This window comes from Podarcis liolepis (genome assembly GCF_965112155.1).
Source record: "Podarcis liolepis genome assembly, chromosome: 3".
Classification (NCBI taxonomy): domain Eukaryota; kingdom Metazoa; phylum Chordata; class Lepidosauria; order Squamata; family Lacertidae; genus Podarcis; species Podarcis liolepis.
The window spans coordinates 122,538,915-122,557,102 of record NC_139557.1 but is presented as its reverse complement, the minus strand read 5'-3'; the positions used below and the strand labels follow the sequence as shown (position 1 = coordinate 122,557,102).

At 47.7% G+C, this 18,188-nt stretch overlaps 2 protein-coding genes across 8 annotated transcripts in view; one reads left to right on the top strand and one right to left on the bottom strand.

The window, feature by feature from the left end:
- The window catches only part of FBXO16 (F-box protein 16), an 810,609-nt gene that overhangs the window by 498,713 nt on the left and 293,708 nt on the right, over positions 1–18,188 (bottom strand). The window lies entirely within an intron of this gene.
- Positions 1–18,188, top strand: part of PTK2B (protein tyrosine kinase 2 beta) — a 115,154-nt gene that overhangs the window by 73,104 nt on the left and 23,862 nt on the right. For all 6 annotated transcript variants that reach the window (XM_083494194.1, XM_083494198.1, XM_083494197.1 and 3 more), the window contains 8 exons: positions 776–815; positions 1,346–1,392; positions 2,001–2,054; positions 4,502–4,599; positions 5,629–5,713; positions 6,662–6,762; positions 8,095–8,210; positions 16,182–16,282. In XM_083494194.1, the coding sequence (XP_083350320.1) occupies positions 776–815; positions 1,346–1,392; positions 2,001–2,054; positions 4,502–4,599; positions 5,629–5,713; positions 6,662–6,762; positions 8,095–8,210; positions 16,182–16,282 (642 nt within the window). The remainder of the gene's footprint in view (positions 1–775; positions 816–1,345; positions 1,393–2,000; positions 2,055–4,501; positions 4,600–5,628; positions 5,714–6,661; positions 6,763–8,094; positions 8,211–16,181; positions 16,283–18,188) is intronic.

The window sequence follows — 18,188 nt, the reverse complement described above, 5'->3', positions numbered from 1 at the left end:
TTAGAGATGCCTCGTGTTTGTTTGTTTGGTGGGGTGGATAATGGGACCGAGCAAACAAACACCTGGGCGAAGAATGGGATGGAATAAGGGAAATCTACTAGTCCCTGGTGATTTGGAGGCAAGAAAAGAAGCAAGCAAACCTGTAATGGTTGGGAGTTACTCGTGCGTAAACCTTCCCTTTTGGAAGCTTGGTTGCATAGTTTAAACCGTTTTGACTGCACAGCCCATCTCAGCGTGGCTGCCTCAGTCGCTAGCAGAATCTGTCTGTGGGCGTTTCTTAAACCTTTGCCAGCATAAAAGCTATTTGACTCCCAATCGTCTCCGCCTCTCATTGCGCGGGAGTCTCCTGCGCAAGGAGGGCGTGGGTAGTGGAGGACCAGTGTTCTCCTCACTGACTTCCAAGGAAGAATCCCGGAGCCCTTCCACCTCCTCTGCCATTTGCTCTCCTGGATCCTTGGTGTTACGCTGATTTCCTTCCCCCTCTATCAAGCTACGTCTCCCCCTGGTGCTGGTACCTTCCCCTGCAGAATCGGAGAGCCTCTCCTTCTCCTGTTGCTCTGATGTCAGTTCCCTGACAGAACCCATCTGTCAGCAGTAGCGAGATGGGGAGGCTGAGCCCAAGCTTTGAGTTTCGCATGTGCTCCATAGCTGTCCATGTTTCCCTTTTTTTAAGGGAAATTCCCTTGTTCCGAATAGGATTCCTCACAAGAAAAGGGAAAAGTTGACAGCTGTGATGTGCTCTCTTGATGTTCCTTTCCCTCTTCTTTCTCCACAGAGAATGATAAGAGGATCAGCCTGCCGCAGGTCCCAGTACAGTAAGTATGAATCCCTCTAACCCATAGTTACCAGATTTTTTTCAAGGAATCCAGGGACATTTCCTTTTTCTCTTTTACTTTTGTTTAATTTCATGCTGTATTATTTTAGGAAAGGGTTGCCCAGAGTTCTTGCCCTTTTTTGGGGGGGAACCCCAAAGTTGTCGGGCGTGCATTTAGACACCAGACAGGCAGAGAAGCCCATCTGTTTGTTGTTGTTGTTTAGTCGTTTAGTCGTGTCCATAGCTGTCAACTTTCAGATTCGAAAATAAGGGATCAGCAGCCTCACCTGTCCCAGGGACTGTCTACGGAATATCTAACAATGCGGGATAGTAGCTGGAAGCAGCGGGAAACGGCGCTGGAATAAGGGAATTTCTCACAAAAAAAGGGAAGGTTGACAGCTATGGTCGTGTCTGACTCTTTGTGACCCCATGGACCAGAGCACGCCATGCACTCCTGTCCAGGTGGGCGGGGTATAAATAATAAATTATTATTATTATATACCATTCACCGGAGAGTCTTTCTACCCTCAGGCACATAGAGGAGAGGAGGTCCACGCTGAGAGAGAGCTTCAGTGGGGGTGAGTTGAATCCTGTCTTCCTGCCATCCGATCCATGAGGACTATCTGCTTCAGGAAAAAATAAAATGAATTGCAAGCCGAGCCAGAGAGAGCAGCTTCGATCCATCTGAAGCCACTGGAGGAGCACTTTTTCAGAGAGTCGGTGGAATTACGGAAGCATAATTTGTGCCCACCCAAATCCTGTTGTCCTTCTTCCACCTCTGACCCAAGAGGTTGCACAGGTTTACAAAGCATTACGAATTCTTGCCAGATCTTGTTTGGCTAGAGGCAATAACGAGGGCAGAAAATCCCACGTACATGTCAGAAGAGATGATGCCTCTCTCTCGCCTCCTTCAACTTTTTTGTTTTATTTTCCTATTTCTATTCCACTTTTTATTCAAATAAATCCCAAAGCGACTTACAAACAAAAGATAAAAATAACACAACTCTTTTTGGTGTGTTCTTGAGGGGCAGGTGGTTGTGGGGATGCCCTCATGTTTCCGGCCTGCCTCCCGTTTTATATCAACATGTAATTAAAATACACAGTGGAATAATATTCAAACCACCCACGATTAAAACCCGCCCCCATTAAAACAGCTTAACAATTAAAACAGGCTGCTTTGTTCCAGATTCTGATATTTATGCCGAAATTCCAGACGAAGCATCCCGGCCGAAATCTGGAGGTAGGTACAACTTCTGGACCACTTGCGAATTAATTCTGTCCTCTTAGGAATGAATTGAGGCACAGGAGAGGTTGATTGGCTCCGGCATCCGTTCCAGGGGTGGCTAAGGGGGTGCCCTCCAGATGTTTGAGGACTGCAGCTCCTATTGCGCCTGGCCATTGGCCAGGCCAGCTGCTTTGGCTGATGGGAGAAGGCATTCGACAGCATAGAGAGGGTAGCATGTTGGCTACCCCTGATCTCTACCTATGTGGTTCACAAGAAGAGGCCATATCACAATGTAAGATGCAAAGCTTTCAATGAATTTTAGTGGCTTCTCACAGGAACAATTTCTAGACCGTGGGGACTGGGTAGGGCAGGGGCAGTCCCAGTAGGAAATTTCCACAGCTAGGCTAAATGCAGAAAGCCGTGCAAGACGGTCATACCTCGGGTTGAAGTAGCTTTGGGATGAATATTTTCGAGTTGCGCTCTGCGGCAACCTGGAAGTAACGGAGCGCGCTACTTCTGGTTTTCGCCGCTCAAAATGACGTCACGCCAATGCACGGAAGCGCTGAATCGCAACTCGCAGACGCGGGTTGCGTTCGCTTCTGGATGTGAATGGGGCTCCGGAACAGATCCCGTTCGCATCCAGAGGTACCACTGTATTTTTTAAAGCAAAAACGTAGTGCAGAGTCTACTTCAGAGCTCAAAGAAACCAGGATTTTCAGGTTGCTGAGTTCTGGCTACACAGAAACACACATCTGGCAACTGGAGCTAAACATGTCTTTATGTACCGTATTTTGCGCCCCATAGGACGCTCCGGCCCATAGGACGCACCTAGTTTTTTGGGGGGGAAATAAAGAAAAAAAAATTATTTCCCCCCCCAGGTGCGGGGCTGGAAGAACCAGGTCGAGGAACAGTGGGAAGGCACGCTCTGCCTCCCCGCTGTCCCCCGAGCTTGTGGGGCTGGCGATGGGGAGAAGTGCACTGATCCCAGGACTGCAGGCAGCTCTGCGCAACCCTCGGAGCCGGCCTCCCGAGGGTTGCGCAGAGCTTCCTGAAGCCTGGAGAGCGAGAGGGGTCGGTGCGCACCGACCCCTCTCGCTCTCCAGGCTTCAGTGAAAGCCTGCATTCACCCCATAGGACGCACCCAGATTTCCCCTTCATTTTTGGAGGGGAAAAAGTGCGTCCTATAGGGCAAAAAATACGGTATTCCTTCATTACATTTACATTCCACCTCCCCCCCCCCCCCCAAGATTTAAGTTGTGGCATATTTGGTTCTCCCTCTCCTCATTTAACCTCCACAACAACCCTGTGAGGTAAGTTAGGCTGAGACACAGTGACTGGGCCAAGGACGCACAGTGAGCTTCATGGCTATGTGTGGATTTGAACCTTCTTCTCCAAGTTTGACATGTCTACTATTACTATACCAGGCCACACTGACACGCAGGGGAGATGGCAGAAATGGCCGTTTGCCCTACATATTGGTGATGGTGCTTTACAACAACCCTGCTGTGGGATGTGACACACAAGAGCAGTCAAGTACAACATTCCTAGAGTGAACATGTTTACACATGGGGAGGAATGCTTGTCCAGCCAGCAGGTAAACTTCCTGTTTCCTTCTGGGCTGGCACAGACTTCCTCTGCATATGACTAGAGGTGTGTGTGGCCTCACCTGTGCAGGTAACAACAAAAGCACTGGGCAGGACAGCCATCTCTCTCTCTGTGACTACATGCATCCAAGAAGCAACATCTGCTTAGCCAAAGACGCTCTCTTGGATTCCAACCAAGAGAGGACAAAGGGACTATCTCCTTATGAGATAGTTTCCAGGTGTATGTTACTTTTCTAAGCTAAGTCTGCCTTCTGGGATCCAATTGTGAACAGAATGTGAGTGAGTGAGCTCTTTTTATACTTTGATAGAAGATTGTGTCGTGTCTTATCTTCTATGAGGGAATAAGGGGAAAATACCAGAACAGTTATTATGGAGGCTTTAGCGAGCCTGAGCAAACACATCCGCTGCAAGTTTAAAAGGGGGAATGTTACTCTGCTAAATTGTGAACTTGTTAACTTATTATTAACACAAGTTGGAAAGTTGGAAAGGCTATAATCGAACAATATATCCTCTCCTGCATCCCTGAACATCCCCACACCTGCGAGGTGGCCAGTGTGATTATTGCCAAATTGCAAGTGGGCAGTTCAGGTTTTGAAAGAGAGTAATTTGCATAAGCCCATCATAGTGAGTTTGTGCCATTGCAGAGCTGAGATCTGAGTAGAGCATTTTTTCCTCCAGCAGCAGCAGCTTGACCCTTTAACCACTGCACACTGCCACCAATCTACTACCCATACCCCTATTGAGCTGGCAGTTGCTGGCAGGCAAAACAGCCCCCCCCCTTTCTGGTCTATACTAATGGAAGTTGTGCTTTTTCCTTCATTTAAAACTGGTGTGTTGTTGACGCTTTATCCTCCACAGCTCAACAGTTTGTGATCTCCCGGGAAGATGTCTCCCTGGGCCGGATCCTCGGAGAGGGTTTCTTTGGTGAGGTCTACGAGGGCGTTTACACCAACGAGGTGAGCCATCATAGAATCATGGAAGGGACCACAGGGGTCACCTAGTCCAACCCCCTGCAATGTAACGATCCTTTGCCCCAGGTGGGATTTGAACCCACAACCTTGAGATTAAGAGTCTCATGCTCTACCTAGTCAACTATCCCAGGACTTTGAGAGTAGCAGGCTGCTATACAATATACCATCACTGGAGATCTTCCAGGCCACAGGCCTACCTAGGCTTGCTAAGCCTCTGAATTTGGCTCACCAGGCCTTTTTGGGCAAACCGTGTCCAATTGTAAATCACCTGAAATCAGGTGCAGAGATCTCTTAATCTTCAATCTTCGCAGCCAATGCCACAGCGCTAAGACTGGAGACGGCGCTGTGACGCCTAGAGCTAAGATCAAGAGGTGAGACTCTGCCTGTTCTCTAGCCGTAAACTGAAAGAGCAGGAAGCCTTTTTCCATGCGTCCGATCTTAGCGCTGTGGAACTGCAGCACTGATTTCAGAGATCATCCTGTGTTTGTGCCTTTTACTATCCAAGAGCAAGTAGGGGCATATCTCTGATCAGCGCTAAGACGGAAGGCAAGCCTCTGCCTCCTTAAACCACCTGATGTCATTAGAAAGGTGATTGAAAGGTGGGTGTTCCTGCCCACCTTTAAAAATAGGGATTGCTCCCCCAAAAATGTTTGCATTGTGAGGAAAGCTCCCCTGCTATGCCTATGGGCAATGGAACTTCCATGTTCAGGGGGAGTCTATCTCTTAATATTGGGTTGCGAGGAGGCACTGTTTATTCCCTGTCCTGTTCGTGGGCTTCCTACAAGCATTTGGCTGGGCATTGTGGAAATCCAGAATGCTGTGCTAGATGGGTCTTTGCTTTGACCCAGGAGGGATCTTCTTATACGTGCAGAGATTTGCCCGTGCGCCCTCTGCAAGAATGGGCATTCCAGCTTTCCAGCTCCCATGCATTTGGCTGGATTTAAGTCGGCCTGCAAACCCTGCCGTCTGCCCTGCTTAGCTTCAGCCGAGCTTTGAGTCTGCCTCTCGTTCCAGAGCGGAGACCGGGTCAGCGTGGCCGTCAAGACCTGCAAGAAGGACTGTACAGCTGAGAACAAGGAGAAGTTCATGAGTGAAGCAGGTACGAAGGCAGGCAGGCAGGCAGGCACCCACTAGAGACAGGTGGGAGGTGTGCAGAGGAGGGCGACCAAGATCAACGTATGAGGAATGGTTGAGGGATCTGGGGGCATTTAGCTTGGATAAGAGTCCAGTATACCTGAAGGAGCGTCTCCACCCCCATCGTTCTGGCCGGACACTGAGGTCCAGCGCTGAGGGCCTTCTGGCGGTTCCCTCCCTGCGAGAAGCCAAGTTACAGGGAACCAGGCAGAGGGCCTTCTCGGTGGTGGCGCCCGCCCTGTAGAACGCCCTCCCACCAGATGTCAAAGAGAAAAAGAACTACCAAACTTTTAGAAGACATCTGAAGGCAGCCCTGTTTAGGGAAGCTTGTAATGTTTAATAGGTTATTGTATTTTAGTGTTCTGTTGGAAGCAGCCCAAAGTGGCTGGGGAAACCCAGCCAGATGGGCGGGGTATAAATAATAATTTATTTATTTATTTATTTATTTATTTATTATTATTATTATTGAGAGCCTGCGCCAAATATCACATAAGGTGGAGCAAGGTTGTTCTCTGCAGCTTGAGCAAATTCACCTGGCAAGAAAAGAGATTCCTAAATATCAGGAATAACTTTCTGACGGTGAGAGCTGTTTGACAGTGGAAGGGCTCACATGGAAAGTGGTGGGCCCCAAGGGTCATCTAGTCCAACCCCCTGAATTGTAGGAATCACAGCTCAAGAATCCCTCCAACCTCTGCTTAAAAACCTCCAAGGAAGGTTGATAGAAAGGAGTGGGTGGGTGGGTGCAGAAACTAGCCCACTGTAACTAGCCCCCCACTCCAAGGATTGCCTAGAAGGGAATGTGGGCCTCTCTCAGGCTGAAAAGCCCCCTCCGCCATATAGGGAGAGGTGATCCTTTGGGTTTCCATTTGAAGGAGTGAGCATAACGTTAAGTGCGCCTTCAATGCATCCACAGTGCTGATGAAGAAAATGGACCACCCCCACATTGTGAAGCTCATTGGCATCACCGAAGAGGAGCCCACCTGGATTGTGATGGAGCTCTACCCTTACGGAGAGGTGAGAGGCACAGAGCCGAGAGCCGAGGAGGAAGCAGGTGTGACCCACCCAGAAAGTAGGGCATTGTTGAAAGTGCAGTAGCAGGGATCATTCAGTTTGTAACTCAAGGGTTAACTCTGTTACCCGTAAGTCAGCTGGCCGAGAGGGGTTGCTGAGCATCAGAGAAAATCGCATGAAGTTTGGTGGGGCAGCATGTGCTCTGATGGGCTGTCTAGCTACAAGGGAGCTTTCTCTCTGGATCTACATGGGGGCTACCTTTGAAGGTGACCCGGAAACTACAACTAATCCAGAATGCGGTAGCCAGACTGGTGACTGGGAGCGGCCGCCAAGACCACATAACACCAGTCTTGAAAGACCTACATTGGCTCCCAGTAAATTTCCGAGCACAATTCAAAGTGTTGGTGCTTGAAAGCCCTAAACAGGCTTGGCCCAGTAGACCCAAAGGAGCGTCTCCACCCCCATTGTTCAGCCCGGACCGTGAGGTCCAGTGCCGAGGGCCTTCTGGAGGTTCCCTCACTGCAAGAAGTGAGAAGAAGTGAGGTTACAGGGAACCTGGCAGAGGGCCTTCTCGGTGGTTGCACCTGCCCTGTGGAACGCCCTCCCAGCAGATGTCAAGGAAATAAACAACTATCTGACTTTTAGGAGACACCTGAAGGCACCTCTGTTTAGGGAAGTTTTTAATGTTTGCTTTATCGTGTTTTTAATATTCTGTTGGGAGCCACTCAGAATGGCTGGGGAAACCCATCCAGATGGGTGGGGTATAATTATAATTATTTTTATTATTATTATTACAGTAGTACCTCCATTTACGTAACCCTCTGGTTACGTAAACTTCGGGATGCAAAAGCAGCAAACCCAGAAGTATTTTTCCAGATTTTGCTGCATGTGCAGAAGTAGACCTCCGGTTGCAAAAACCTCGGGATCCAGCCGGACCTCCGGACATAGCTGTCAACTTTTCCCTTTTCTTGCGAGGAATCCTATTTGGAATAAGGGAATTTCCCTTTTAAAAAGGGAAACGTTGACAGCTATGCCTCCAGAACTGATCCCGCCCACAACCGGAGGTACCACTGTTTTATTTTCATTATTTTCATTATTATCTTTAGCTGAATCTAGCCCTGTTCTCAGCAAACCCTGCCCCTAAACAGGCAAAATCCCCTTTGTTTCTTTCTCCTCAAGTTACCTGCAGTTCTGTTCCAAGTATTCAGTAAAGTTTATTTTCTCCCCGCCCTACTGAAGTGAGGAGGAAGGGGGATTGAGGGAGGGGTCTCTCCTAGGGAGGGGCATTCTGAAAGTGACTCTTCTCTCCCTCACCCTTCCTTCCTCCCGCTGCAGCTGGGGCACTACCTGGAGCAGAACAAGGCGTTGCTGAAGGTACAGACCCTCATCCTCTACACCTTGCAGCTCGGCAAAGCCATGGCCTACTTGGAAGCCATCAACTGTGTGCACAGGTACGAGAAGGGCACTTCGCCCCCACCCCACCCCACGGAGCCAGCCCCACAAGGGCAGCGCGAGCGTGGCATGTATCAGAGACACATTTTCGCAATGCCAAACTTGTGCACCTGGGCTTCTCCGCAAACAGCCACCCATCATCTCTGAGAAATCGAGAAAGCCCAGACTTCTTATTGGTGCCAGACGGACCCTACCTGTGTTCCTCTGTGAGGCAAGGATGCAGAGCAGCCCTGGGTACCAGAAAAGGCATCTCAGATAGTTCCGTAGTTAGAGAAGGAATGTGGGGGATAAATCAAGAAAATGAATTGGAGACAACTCCCAATGGAATTGCTAGCAGAGCCTGATTTGCAGGGTGGGCGGGTCTAGAGTGGATTTGATGACATAAACTCATGGAACTTTGAAGTGTCAGGCATAGCCCTACTGGCTTTAGCCCAAACGTAGCAGAGTTTTCCTGCACAGCGAAGAAGCTAGTTGAGGTGGTAATGACTAGTCAGCTAGACTCAGAATAACTATTTACAGGATTTATTAAAAGGAAAAATAAAACCAGCAGAGTTTCTGCATACAAATCAAAGCAAAATAAACCCTCTCTTTCTCTCTCTCTCTCATAACCATACACAGCACTTCTAACTCCTAACACACCTAACACCAAACTGTGCTAGCATTCCCAGATAACAGAGTTGAGTGCTGGTCGTTAACCAATCAGAGTAAGTAGTTTCTAGGTCAAGCAGACCTGGGCTTTCTGCCAAGAGTAAATTGACACCAGCTTGAGTTAATTGTGTTAGCTAGAATCTGCAAGTTTCCCACGAGAACCAATTAACAGAAACTGAACACCCCCTCACAGATTCTGCTGAACAATTAACATCAAATACACCTATGTAGGAGATTATTTTTCCAGCAAACCTAAACCCTTGCACATTTGCCTGTTCTTTATCTTTGCCAATGGTTTAGTTAATACATCTGCTACATTTTCTTCACTTGATACATAAGTACATGTGATTATATTGTCTTGTACACAGCAACGTACATTTTGGTATTTTACAGAGATATGTTTGGAACGCGATTTGAAACCCTCTGTTTTACTTAAGGTTATACAAGCTTGATTATCAATGTAAACTTGTACTGGTTCTCCACAATTTACATTTAAATCTGCCAACAAATGCTTGAAATAAATCACCTCGTTGCACAATTCACTCAATGCGGCGTACTCTGATTCCGTTGATGACACACTTACAACGTCTTGCTTGCGAGACCGCCAGCTGATTAAAGCTCCACCGACCATTATGACTAGTCCTGTGACAGATTTTCTATCCGGCAAATTTCCCCAGTCACTATCACAGTAGCAACTCAACATTTCGTCCTCGGAAGAATTTAATTGTAACATATAGCCAATTGTCTGTTTGAGATACCTCAGAACTTGTTTTACCCCTTTCCAGGCATTTAGTGTGGGTTTTGAGACCAATCTACTTAATATGCCTACAGCGTAGCTAATATCAGGTCTGGACCACTGTGCTAGATACAATAAACTTCCAATTACAGAGTGATATACATCAGGATGTTCAAATTCAGGACTCTCATCTGTATGAAGTGTTTTTATGAAACCTGGATCCATAGGCACCGCTGCCCCTTTGCAATCCTGCATCCTGTATGTAGTCAGTAGTTGTTTAACTTTGTTCTGCTGACTAATTAGGCAGCTGCCATCTTGGGCCCAGCACACTTCCAACCCTAGATATGTCCTAACCGGGCCTAAGTCTTTCATTTTGAACTTACTGGACAATTGCTTGGCAAACCTTTTAGTTTGTTTATCTGTTTTGCAAGCATACAAAACATCATCTACATAAATCAGACAAAACTCTTGATCACTGCCTGTACCACGTACATAAACACAATTGTCAGCTGTACTCTGCTTGAAACCAAATGACACTAAGGCCTCATGGAAACATTTGTTCCAAGATCTTGCAGCCTGTTTGAGACCATATAGAGCTTTGTTTAATTTCAACACTCTATTGGAACCTGTCTCATAACCAGGCGGTTCGGCTAGATACAGGTCTTCTGATATTGATGCATGTAAATATGCAGTCTGGATATCAAAATGGTTTAACAGGAGTTTTCTCTTTGCTCCAAGCGTTAGAATCAGCCTTACACTGTCCCCCTTAGCAGTAGGGGAAAAAGTTTCGTCATAATCTTTTCCAGGCCTCTGAGAATATCCTTGAGCCACTAAACGAGCTTTGTATTTGTACTCTCCTGTCACCAGAGGTTTAAGTTTGTACACCCACCTGCAGCCTACAATCTTTGCCCCCTCAGGCGCTGCTACTGGTGTAAAGACCTTGTGCTCATTCAGAGAGGACATCTCTTCCTCCATTGCCTGTTTCCAGAGCTCTGCCTCCTCTTTTGGTAACTTTAACACCTCCTGAAAACTCTTGGGCTCTGCAATTACACTAAACACATTTGCAGTATCAGGAGAAAAACGCACCGGAGGCACTCCTTTGTTTTGTCTTTTAGATCTTCTGGGAGAAAATTTTTCTTCTGGCCCACTTTCCTCCTCAGAACTACGACCTCTCTTTTGTTGCTTAGCAACTGGTCTCTGGCTAATTCCACTTTCTTGAGAGCTCTTATCTGAACTTTCCTCCCCCTCAGACTCTGATTCTCTGTGTCTACCTTCAGAGTCATGGAGCTCTTGGGAAGGTTCAAACCAAACCTCAGTATTGGCATGTAGTCTCTCCCAGCCACTATGTTCACAAAAACTGGCATTCCTGGAGATCACAATGCCATTTGTCCCTTCAGCAAAGCGGAAACCTTTTCCCAGCTCCTGGTAACCCACAAACACTAACTGTTTGGTCTTAGGATCTCCCTTCTTTCTCATTTGTTTCGGAATTAATACCCAGGCTTTTGATCCGAACACATGCAAATGGTCAATTTTAGGTTTTTTCTGAAACAATTTAAAGTACGGGGTTGTACCTATTGTTTGATGAAAGAGCCTATTTTGGAGATAACACGCGGTGAGCATGCTCTCCCCCCAATAAGACATGGGCAAATCAGCATCATCAAGCATGGCAAACATCATATTTTGTAAAGATCTGTTTTTTCGTTCTGCAACACCATTCTCCTCTGGGGGAAAAACGTTCGTTTTTCTATGCCCAATGCCATGCTTTTGTAACCAATCTCTAAAGGCATTTGACATAAATTCGCCACCTCTGTCCGTCTGAATCCTTTTGAGTTTAATGGACAGAAATCTTTCCACAGATGCCACCCAGCCTTTAAACTTAGTGAACACGTCACCCTTATTTTTCATGGGAAAAACCCAAGAGTAACGCGTGGCGTCATCCACAATTGTTAGTGAAAAGCGCGCTCCACCCCTGCTTACAGCAAATGGACCAATTACGTCCATGTGAACCAGCTGTAGCGGTGACTCACTAACTCTGTCACTTCTGGGGTAAGAGACTCTGTGGGTTTTAACCTTTTTACAGACATTACAATCAAGGTACTTGTTACAACTCTTTAAATTACCCCCATCAGCCAATTCAGACATTTTTAGTACACTTTTCCAGCAGGCATGCCCCATTTTCCTATGCAGTAAGTGCACACAGTTGTCATGTATAGCTTTGTTGTTCACTGCAGGCTGAGATTTACTGACTACTGCTGCAACTTGAGATCCTGCTTTAAGCCAAAACAAGCCTCCCTCTGACTTAGCAGTGCCTAAAATCTCACCAGCCTTCTTAATAATGCAACTGTCTCCTTCAAAATACACTTTAAACCCAGCTTTTAGCAAACAATCTACAGACATCAGATTGCTCCTTAATGAAGGCACACAAAGTACATTTTGCAGGCATTCACGAAGACAAGGAACATAAACTGCACCCCCCGAAATCACTTCGGAAGTACTTCCGTCTGCTAGAGCCACCTGGCTGCGCTGTGCTGAGTTCTTGGAAACAAACAATTCATCTGAATTTACGATGTGGCGAGACGCTCCCGAATCGACCACCCAGACAGCTTGTTTCTCATCAGCAATCTTGACCTTGGCGGTCACCAGCTGAGCCGACTGTTTTTGTTTGAAGAATTTCTTTTTACGCTGCTGCTGCTGCTGCTGCTGCTGCTGCTGCTGCTGCTGATCTCGTCTCTGCTCCTGCACCGGCAACTGAGACTTGACCAACTCCGGACATTGTCGTTTTAGATGCGCTGAAGACCCACATCGGAAACAACGCCTAACAGCAAACGCTGACTCCTCACCAGTACGCTGCTTTTGCGTCACCTCTGGCACGGCATGAGAACTCCTTCCAAACCGCCCGCCAGTAGAAGTCTCTGCAGCCAACGCCCTTTCTTGCCTCTTCTGCCATTCTTCAATCAAACGCCCAGTAACGTAACTGACTGATAAATCACGCTCCTGCATGCCTTCTAGAGACAAAACTAAATTATCCCAGCTTTCCGGGAGAGAACTCAAAATAATAGCCACCTTCTCCTGCTGGTCTAACGCACAGTCTCTTTCCTGTAGCGCAGCAAACTTTAACTGTAAACTGTGTAGGTGTTCCTGCATTGTAACCCCAGGCTGTAACATTGCCTTGTACAATGCCTTGTGAATGAACAGCTTGGAAACCGCTGTCTCACGCACATGGAGTTCTTTAAGTGCTTGCCACACACCTCTAGCTGTCTTGATTCCCCTCACATATGGCAACTGGGAATCTTCCAGCCCCAAGACAATTGTGGCCCTTGCTCTTTGGTCATTATCGAGGTCTTCATCATCAGGCTTCGTAGGAAACTTACTCACCACTTGCCAGAGACGATCCCTCTGCAGCACTGCCTGCATGCGTTCCGACCACAGCAAGTAATTGGAGTCATTCAGACGCTCAAAAGCCATCTGAACGGGTTGTGAGGCCATCTTGAGAGCGATGTCCCTGGAACCCGGAACCAGCTACTCACGACCACCGAGAGAGAAAACAGGAATCACAGCACCCAGCACTCACACGCTGCAGCTGTTGTCCTTGTGTCCACTGCGTCACCAGCTCACCACAGTCAGGAACCAGCCAGTGTCCATCTGCTGCACCGACAGGAACAACAACTTCTGGGACTACTGGAACCAACGCCGTTGATGCTGACACCACCACAACTCAGGCTGGCAGCACAATGCCCATAACCTCATGGAACTTTGAAGTGTCAGGCATAGCCCTACTGGCTTTAGCCCAAACGTAGCAGAGTTTTCCTGCACAGCGAAGAAGCTAGTTGAGGTGGTAATGACTAGTCAGCTAGACTCAGAATAACTATTTACAGGATTTATTAAAAGGAAAAATAAAACCAGCAGAGTTTCTGCATACAAATCAAAGCAAAATAAACCCTCTCTTTCTCTCTCTCTCTCATAACCATACACAGCACTTCTAACTCCTAACACACCTAACACCAAACTGTGCTAGCATTCCCAGATAACAGAGTTGAGTGCTGGTCGTTAACCAATCAGAGTAAGTAGTTTCTAGGTCAAGCAGACCTTGGCTTTCTGCCAAGAGTAAATTGACACTGCCTTGAGTTAATTGTTAGAAGCCAGAATCTGCAAGTTCCCACAAAATCAATTAACAGAACTGAACATAAACTCCAGTGGGGAGAGCATTGGGGTCATGCGCAAGGAGCTATGCACATGCACAGGTGCGCTGCTCAGGATGGAAGTCTCTCTCCCAGGACCTCCAGACGTGCACCACAGAGAGGTCACTTGCTTCTTCTTCTTGTTTAGCAATCACCCGTAGCTGAGTAAGATTGTCTTCCGAAACAGGGTTTTAGCAGTGAGTCCGTGAGTGACTGTGGAGGCCAATTCTGGATCCACACATCCTTCCACAGTGGAGACATTGGTTTCTGGGCAGGAGTTGATCATGGTGAGGGTTTGCCACGCGTGCCTTCCTCTTAGCACATTTCTCCCTTGCGTCCTGAGTTTGAGTGTCTTCAAAGCCCAGGACACCTTTGGTCAAGGCTGTTCTCCAACTGGAGCACTCGCAGGCTGGTGTTTTCCCAGTTGTCGGTGTTTATACTACATTTTTAAAGATTTGCCCTCAGAGAGTCTTTAAACCTCTTTTGTTGACCACCAGCATTACGCTTTCCATTTCTAAGTTCGGAATAGAGCAGTTGCTTTGGAAGACGATCATCAGGCATCTGCACAACATGACCAGTCCAACGAAGTTAAAGAATCATTTCTTCGACACTGGTGATCTTTGCTTCTTCTAGTACACTGGCATTAGTTTGCCTGCCTTCCCAAGTAATGTGTAAGATTTTTCGGAGACAACGCCTTGACTTCACCCCCAAAGGCAAACTCTTCCGTTGTCTCCCGAGACAGACAAATGCCAACAACAACAACATTTGTATCCCACTTTTCCTCCAAGGACCTTTTTAAATAAATTTTAAATTTATAAATGCGATAAGCATATAGACACGTAAAACTTTAAGATAAACTACCACAGAGAGCTGACCCAGAGTTACCCCTGGAACCGAGTTTGGGGATTTTCTTAACAAACTAGTTTGGGTCGCGAGATGGTCTGTGCCTACAGATCTGTGCACAGAATCTGGCGACCATCCGGGTCATCTTCTGGTCTTTGCCTAACAGGAGAAGGTTGAATTTTTGCTTTTCCGGGAGGTCAGTGAGCCTCACCAGCAGGGGATCAATGGTCTCACTACGTGCCTCTTCATAAAAGGGACATCTAAAGAACAAGTGCTCTGGGCTTCCTATCTCCCCCAATGAACAGGCGCAAAGTCTCTGGGCGTATGGGACTTTTTTAAAGGCTCCTTCCAGGACCGGTGAGGGCAGAGCCGAGCTTCCGGCGAGTGTAAAGGCCCTTCTTGCATTTTTGGATACGAGAAAGAAGAGATATGTTGCCGGTGCAGCTATATACAGTGGTGCCTCGCAAGACAAAAAGAATCCGTTCTGTGATTCTCTTCGTCTAGCGGTTTTTTTTCGTCTTGCGAAGCAAGCCCATTGAAGGATTAGCGGATTAGCGCTATTAGCGGCTTTTAGCTGCTTTTAGCGGCTTATCTGCTGATCGGATCAGCTGATAAGCGGCTTAGCGGCTTAGAAAAGGGGGGGGGGAGGAAAAAAACCCCAGCAGGAACTCGCAAGACATTTTCGTCTTGTGAAGCAAGCCCATAGGAGATTCGTTTTGCGAAGCACCTCCAAAACGGAAAACTCTTTCGTCTAGCGAGTTTTCCGTCTTGCGAGGCATTCGTCTTGCGGGGCACCACTGTACCGTATTTTGTGCCCCATAGGACGCACCAGCCCATAGGACGCACCTAGTTTTTTTGGGGGGAAATAAAGGGGCTGGAAGAACCAGGTCAGGGAACAGCGGGAAGGCACGCTCCGCCTCCCCGCTGTCCCCCAAGCTTGTGGGGCTGGCGATGGGGAGAAGTGCGCTGAGCCCGGGACTGCAGGCAGCTCTGTGCAACCCTCGGAGCCGGTCTCCCGAGGGTTGCGCAGAGCTTCCTGAAGCCTGGAGAGCTAGAGGGGTCGGTGCACACTGACCCCTCTCGCTCTCCAGGCTTCAGCGAAAGCCTGCATTCGCCCCATAGGACGCACACACATTTCCCCTTCATTTTTGGAGGGGGGGAAGTGCGTCCTATAGGGCGAAAAACACAGTATCTCTTGATTTCTCCAATTTTATAGGCGGGGCACCTTGAGCAGTCCTGTTGCCAAGGTCCTTAAGTCGGCTTCCGTAGTTCTCCCTGTTTTGTCCTCACAACAGCCCTGAGAGGTAGGTCAGGCTGAGAGCAAGTGATTGAATGAGGTCATCCCATGAGCTTTGTGGCTGAGTAGGGAATCGAACCCTCTTCTCCCAAGTCCTAGCTTAGTGCTCTAACCACTATGCTGGCTGTCTTATCGGTGAGTGATAGATGACCCGGGGGTCCCACCATGGCATGTGTGCTCAGGCACTTCTGATCCACCCCCCCATCATACCTATTGCCCCCTCCACCTTCCAGAAAAGAAGTGGCCAATCTCACCTTGTCACCTGCAGGGACATCGCTGTCCGGAATGTACTGGTGGCTTCTCACGAGTGCGTCAAACTGGGAGATTTTGGGCTCTCCAGATACATTGAGGATGACGAGTATTACAAAGGTAAGGGGGGGTTGGGGGTGTCCCAGAGCTCCAGGCTGAATGGTTATATTTTCTGAGAATCCTCCAGAAAAATAATATCTCAAAGAACCTGTTGATGGCATTTTTACCATTGTACTGTTGAGCGTGGTCTGTGTGTGTGGCTTGGGAGCTGCACGGTCAGGGAAAAAACAATGCTGTTGTATTGGTTGTAAAGACTGCAGAGAGAATAATTGGGTGTACTCTTCCCACCTTGGATCAAATCTATGCTTCCAGGTGCCATAAGAAAGCTGCAGAGATAGCGCAGGATAGTGCGCACCCCAGAAATGATCTCTTTCAGCTTCTGCCTTCTGGAAGAAGGTCCAGGGTTATAAAGACTAGGACTAGCTGCCTGAGAAACAGTTTCTATCCAAATGTGATTTTGGTTTTAAACACAGTGCAAGGAGTCTCTATGGGAGTATATTGTATTTTTAAATGGGGTACCAGAGTTTTTAGGGGGCTAACCAGGTAGGGATAGCTGGGATAGCAGGCTTGTTGGTTTCTGAATGTCTTATGTAGATTTTTCAATTTTGTTGTCCTGTATGGTACAATGACGATAAAGATATCGTATCGTATCATATGAATGGATCAGCGCAAGTCAAATGTGAGTGTATTGTATTACCCCCAAAAAGTCTCAAAGCAATTTGCAGTATATATACAATGCCGCTGAATATGACTAAAACAGTACAGCCACACCTTGGTTTTTGAATTTAATCCAACACTTGGCTTCCAAAAAATGTTTGCAAACTGGAACACGTTACTTCCGGCTTTGCAACGTTTGGGAGCCGATTTGCTCGACAACTAAGCTGTTCGGGAACCAAGGTGCGACTGTACGCAATATTCCCCAGAACGTAGTGTAAGGTAGTTTCTTGTATTTAATTATGGGGGGGGGTCAGAGTTTTTAGGGTGTTAACCAGGCTGGGATAGCAGGCTTGTTGGTTTTTGAATGTCTGATGTAGCTTTCGTTGTTCTGTATGGGAAAATCACGATAAAGATTATCGTTTCATATCGTATGTTGCATACATGTAATTAAAGTCCGCCTGGCCACTGCTTGTGTTTGTTGCACAAGCTGAATTTGACCCTCACTGGTGCATCGAAAAGATGCCCAATTCACGTGCCCAACACCTCGAGTGCAAAGGATTGGTGCAGTAACACAGGAAGCCGCCACATAATTGGGTATGTACATCTTAGCGCAGTATTTTCTGCACTCCCTGGCAGTGACTCTCCGGGGATTCAGGCAGGTGACAATCACAGCCCTACTGGAAGATGTCATTGGGATTGACGCTGAGACCATCTGAAGGCAAAGCTGATGTTCTGCGGCTGAGCTACTGGCCTTTCCACCAAAAATATTGGGTAACCAGACTGGAAAAGGCCTCCACCCAAGGCCTTGGGATGTCCCTGCCAGCTGGAAGAGGCAGTTCATCATGAGGCCAGCTCCTCTGGGCATGTCAACGCTGCAGGGCAGCTCAGCTGTGGCCTGCACCCAGGTTCAAAAATGTGGGATGCAGTTTGTTTATTTGGCAAAGCGCTTGCTTCCCATGTGAAGGTTTGGGGACCAGTCTTCAGCATCTCTAGTTAAATGGGTGGGAAGTCCCAAGAAGAGAAAGGGACCCCAAACAACCATTGCTCATATACACGGGTATTCGGTGGTGGGTATTTGAGGACGCGGATGGCGCTGTGGTTAAATCACAGAGCCTAGGGCTTGCTGATCAGAAGGTCAGCAGTTGAAATCCCCACGACGGGGTGAGCTCCTGTTGCTCGGTCCCTGCTCCTGCCCACCTAGCAGTTCGAAAACACGTCAAAGTGCATGTAGATAAACAGGTACCGCTCCGGCGGGAAGGTAAACGGCATTTCCGTGCGCTGCTTTGGTTCGCCAGAAGCGGCTTAGTCC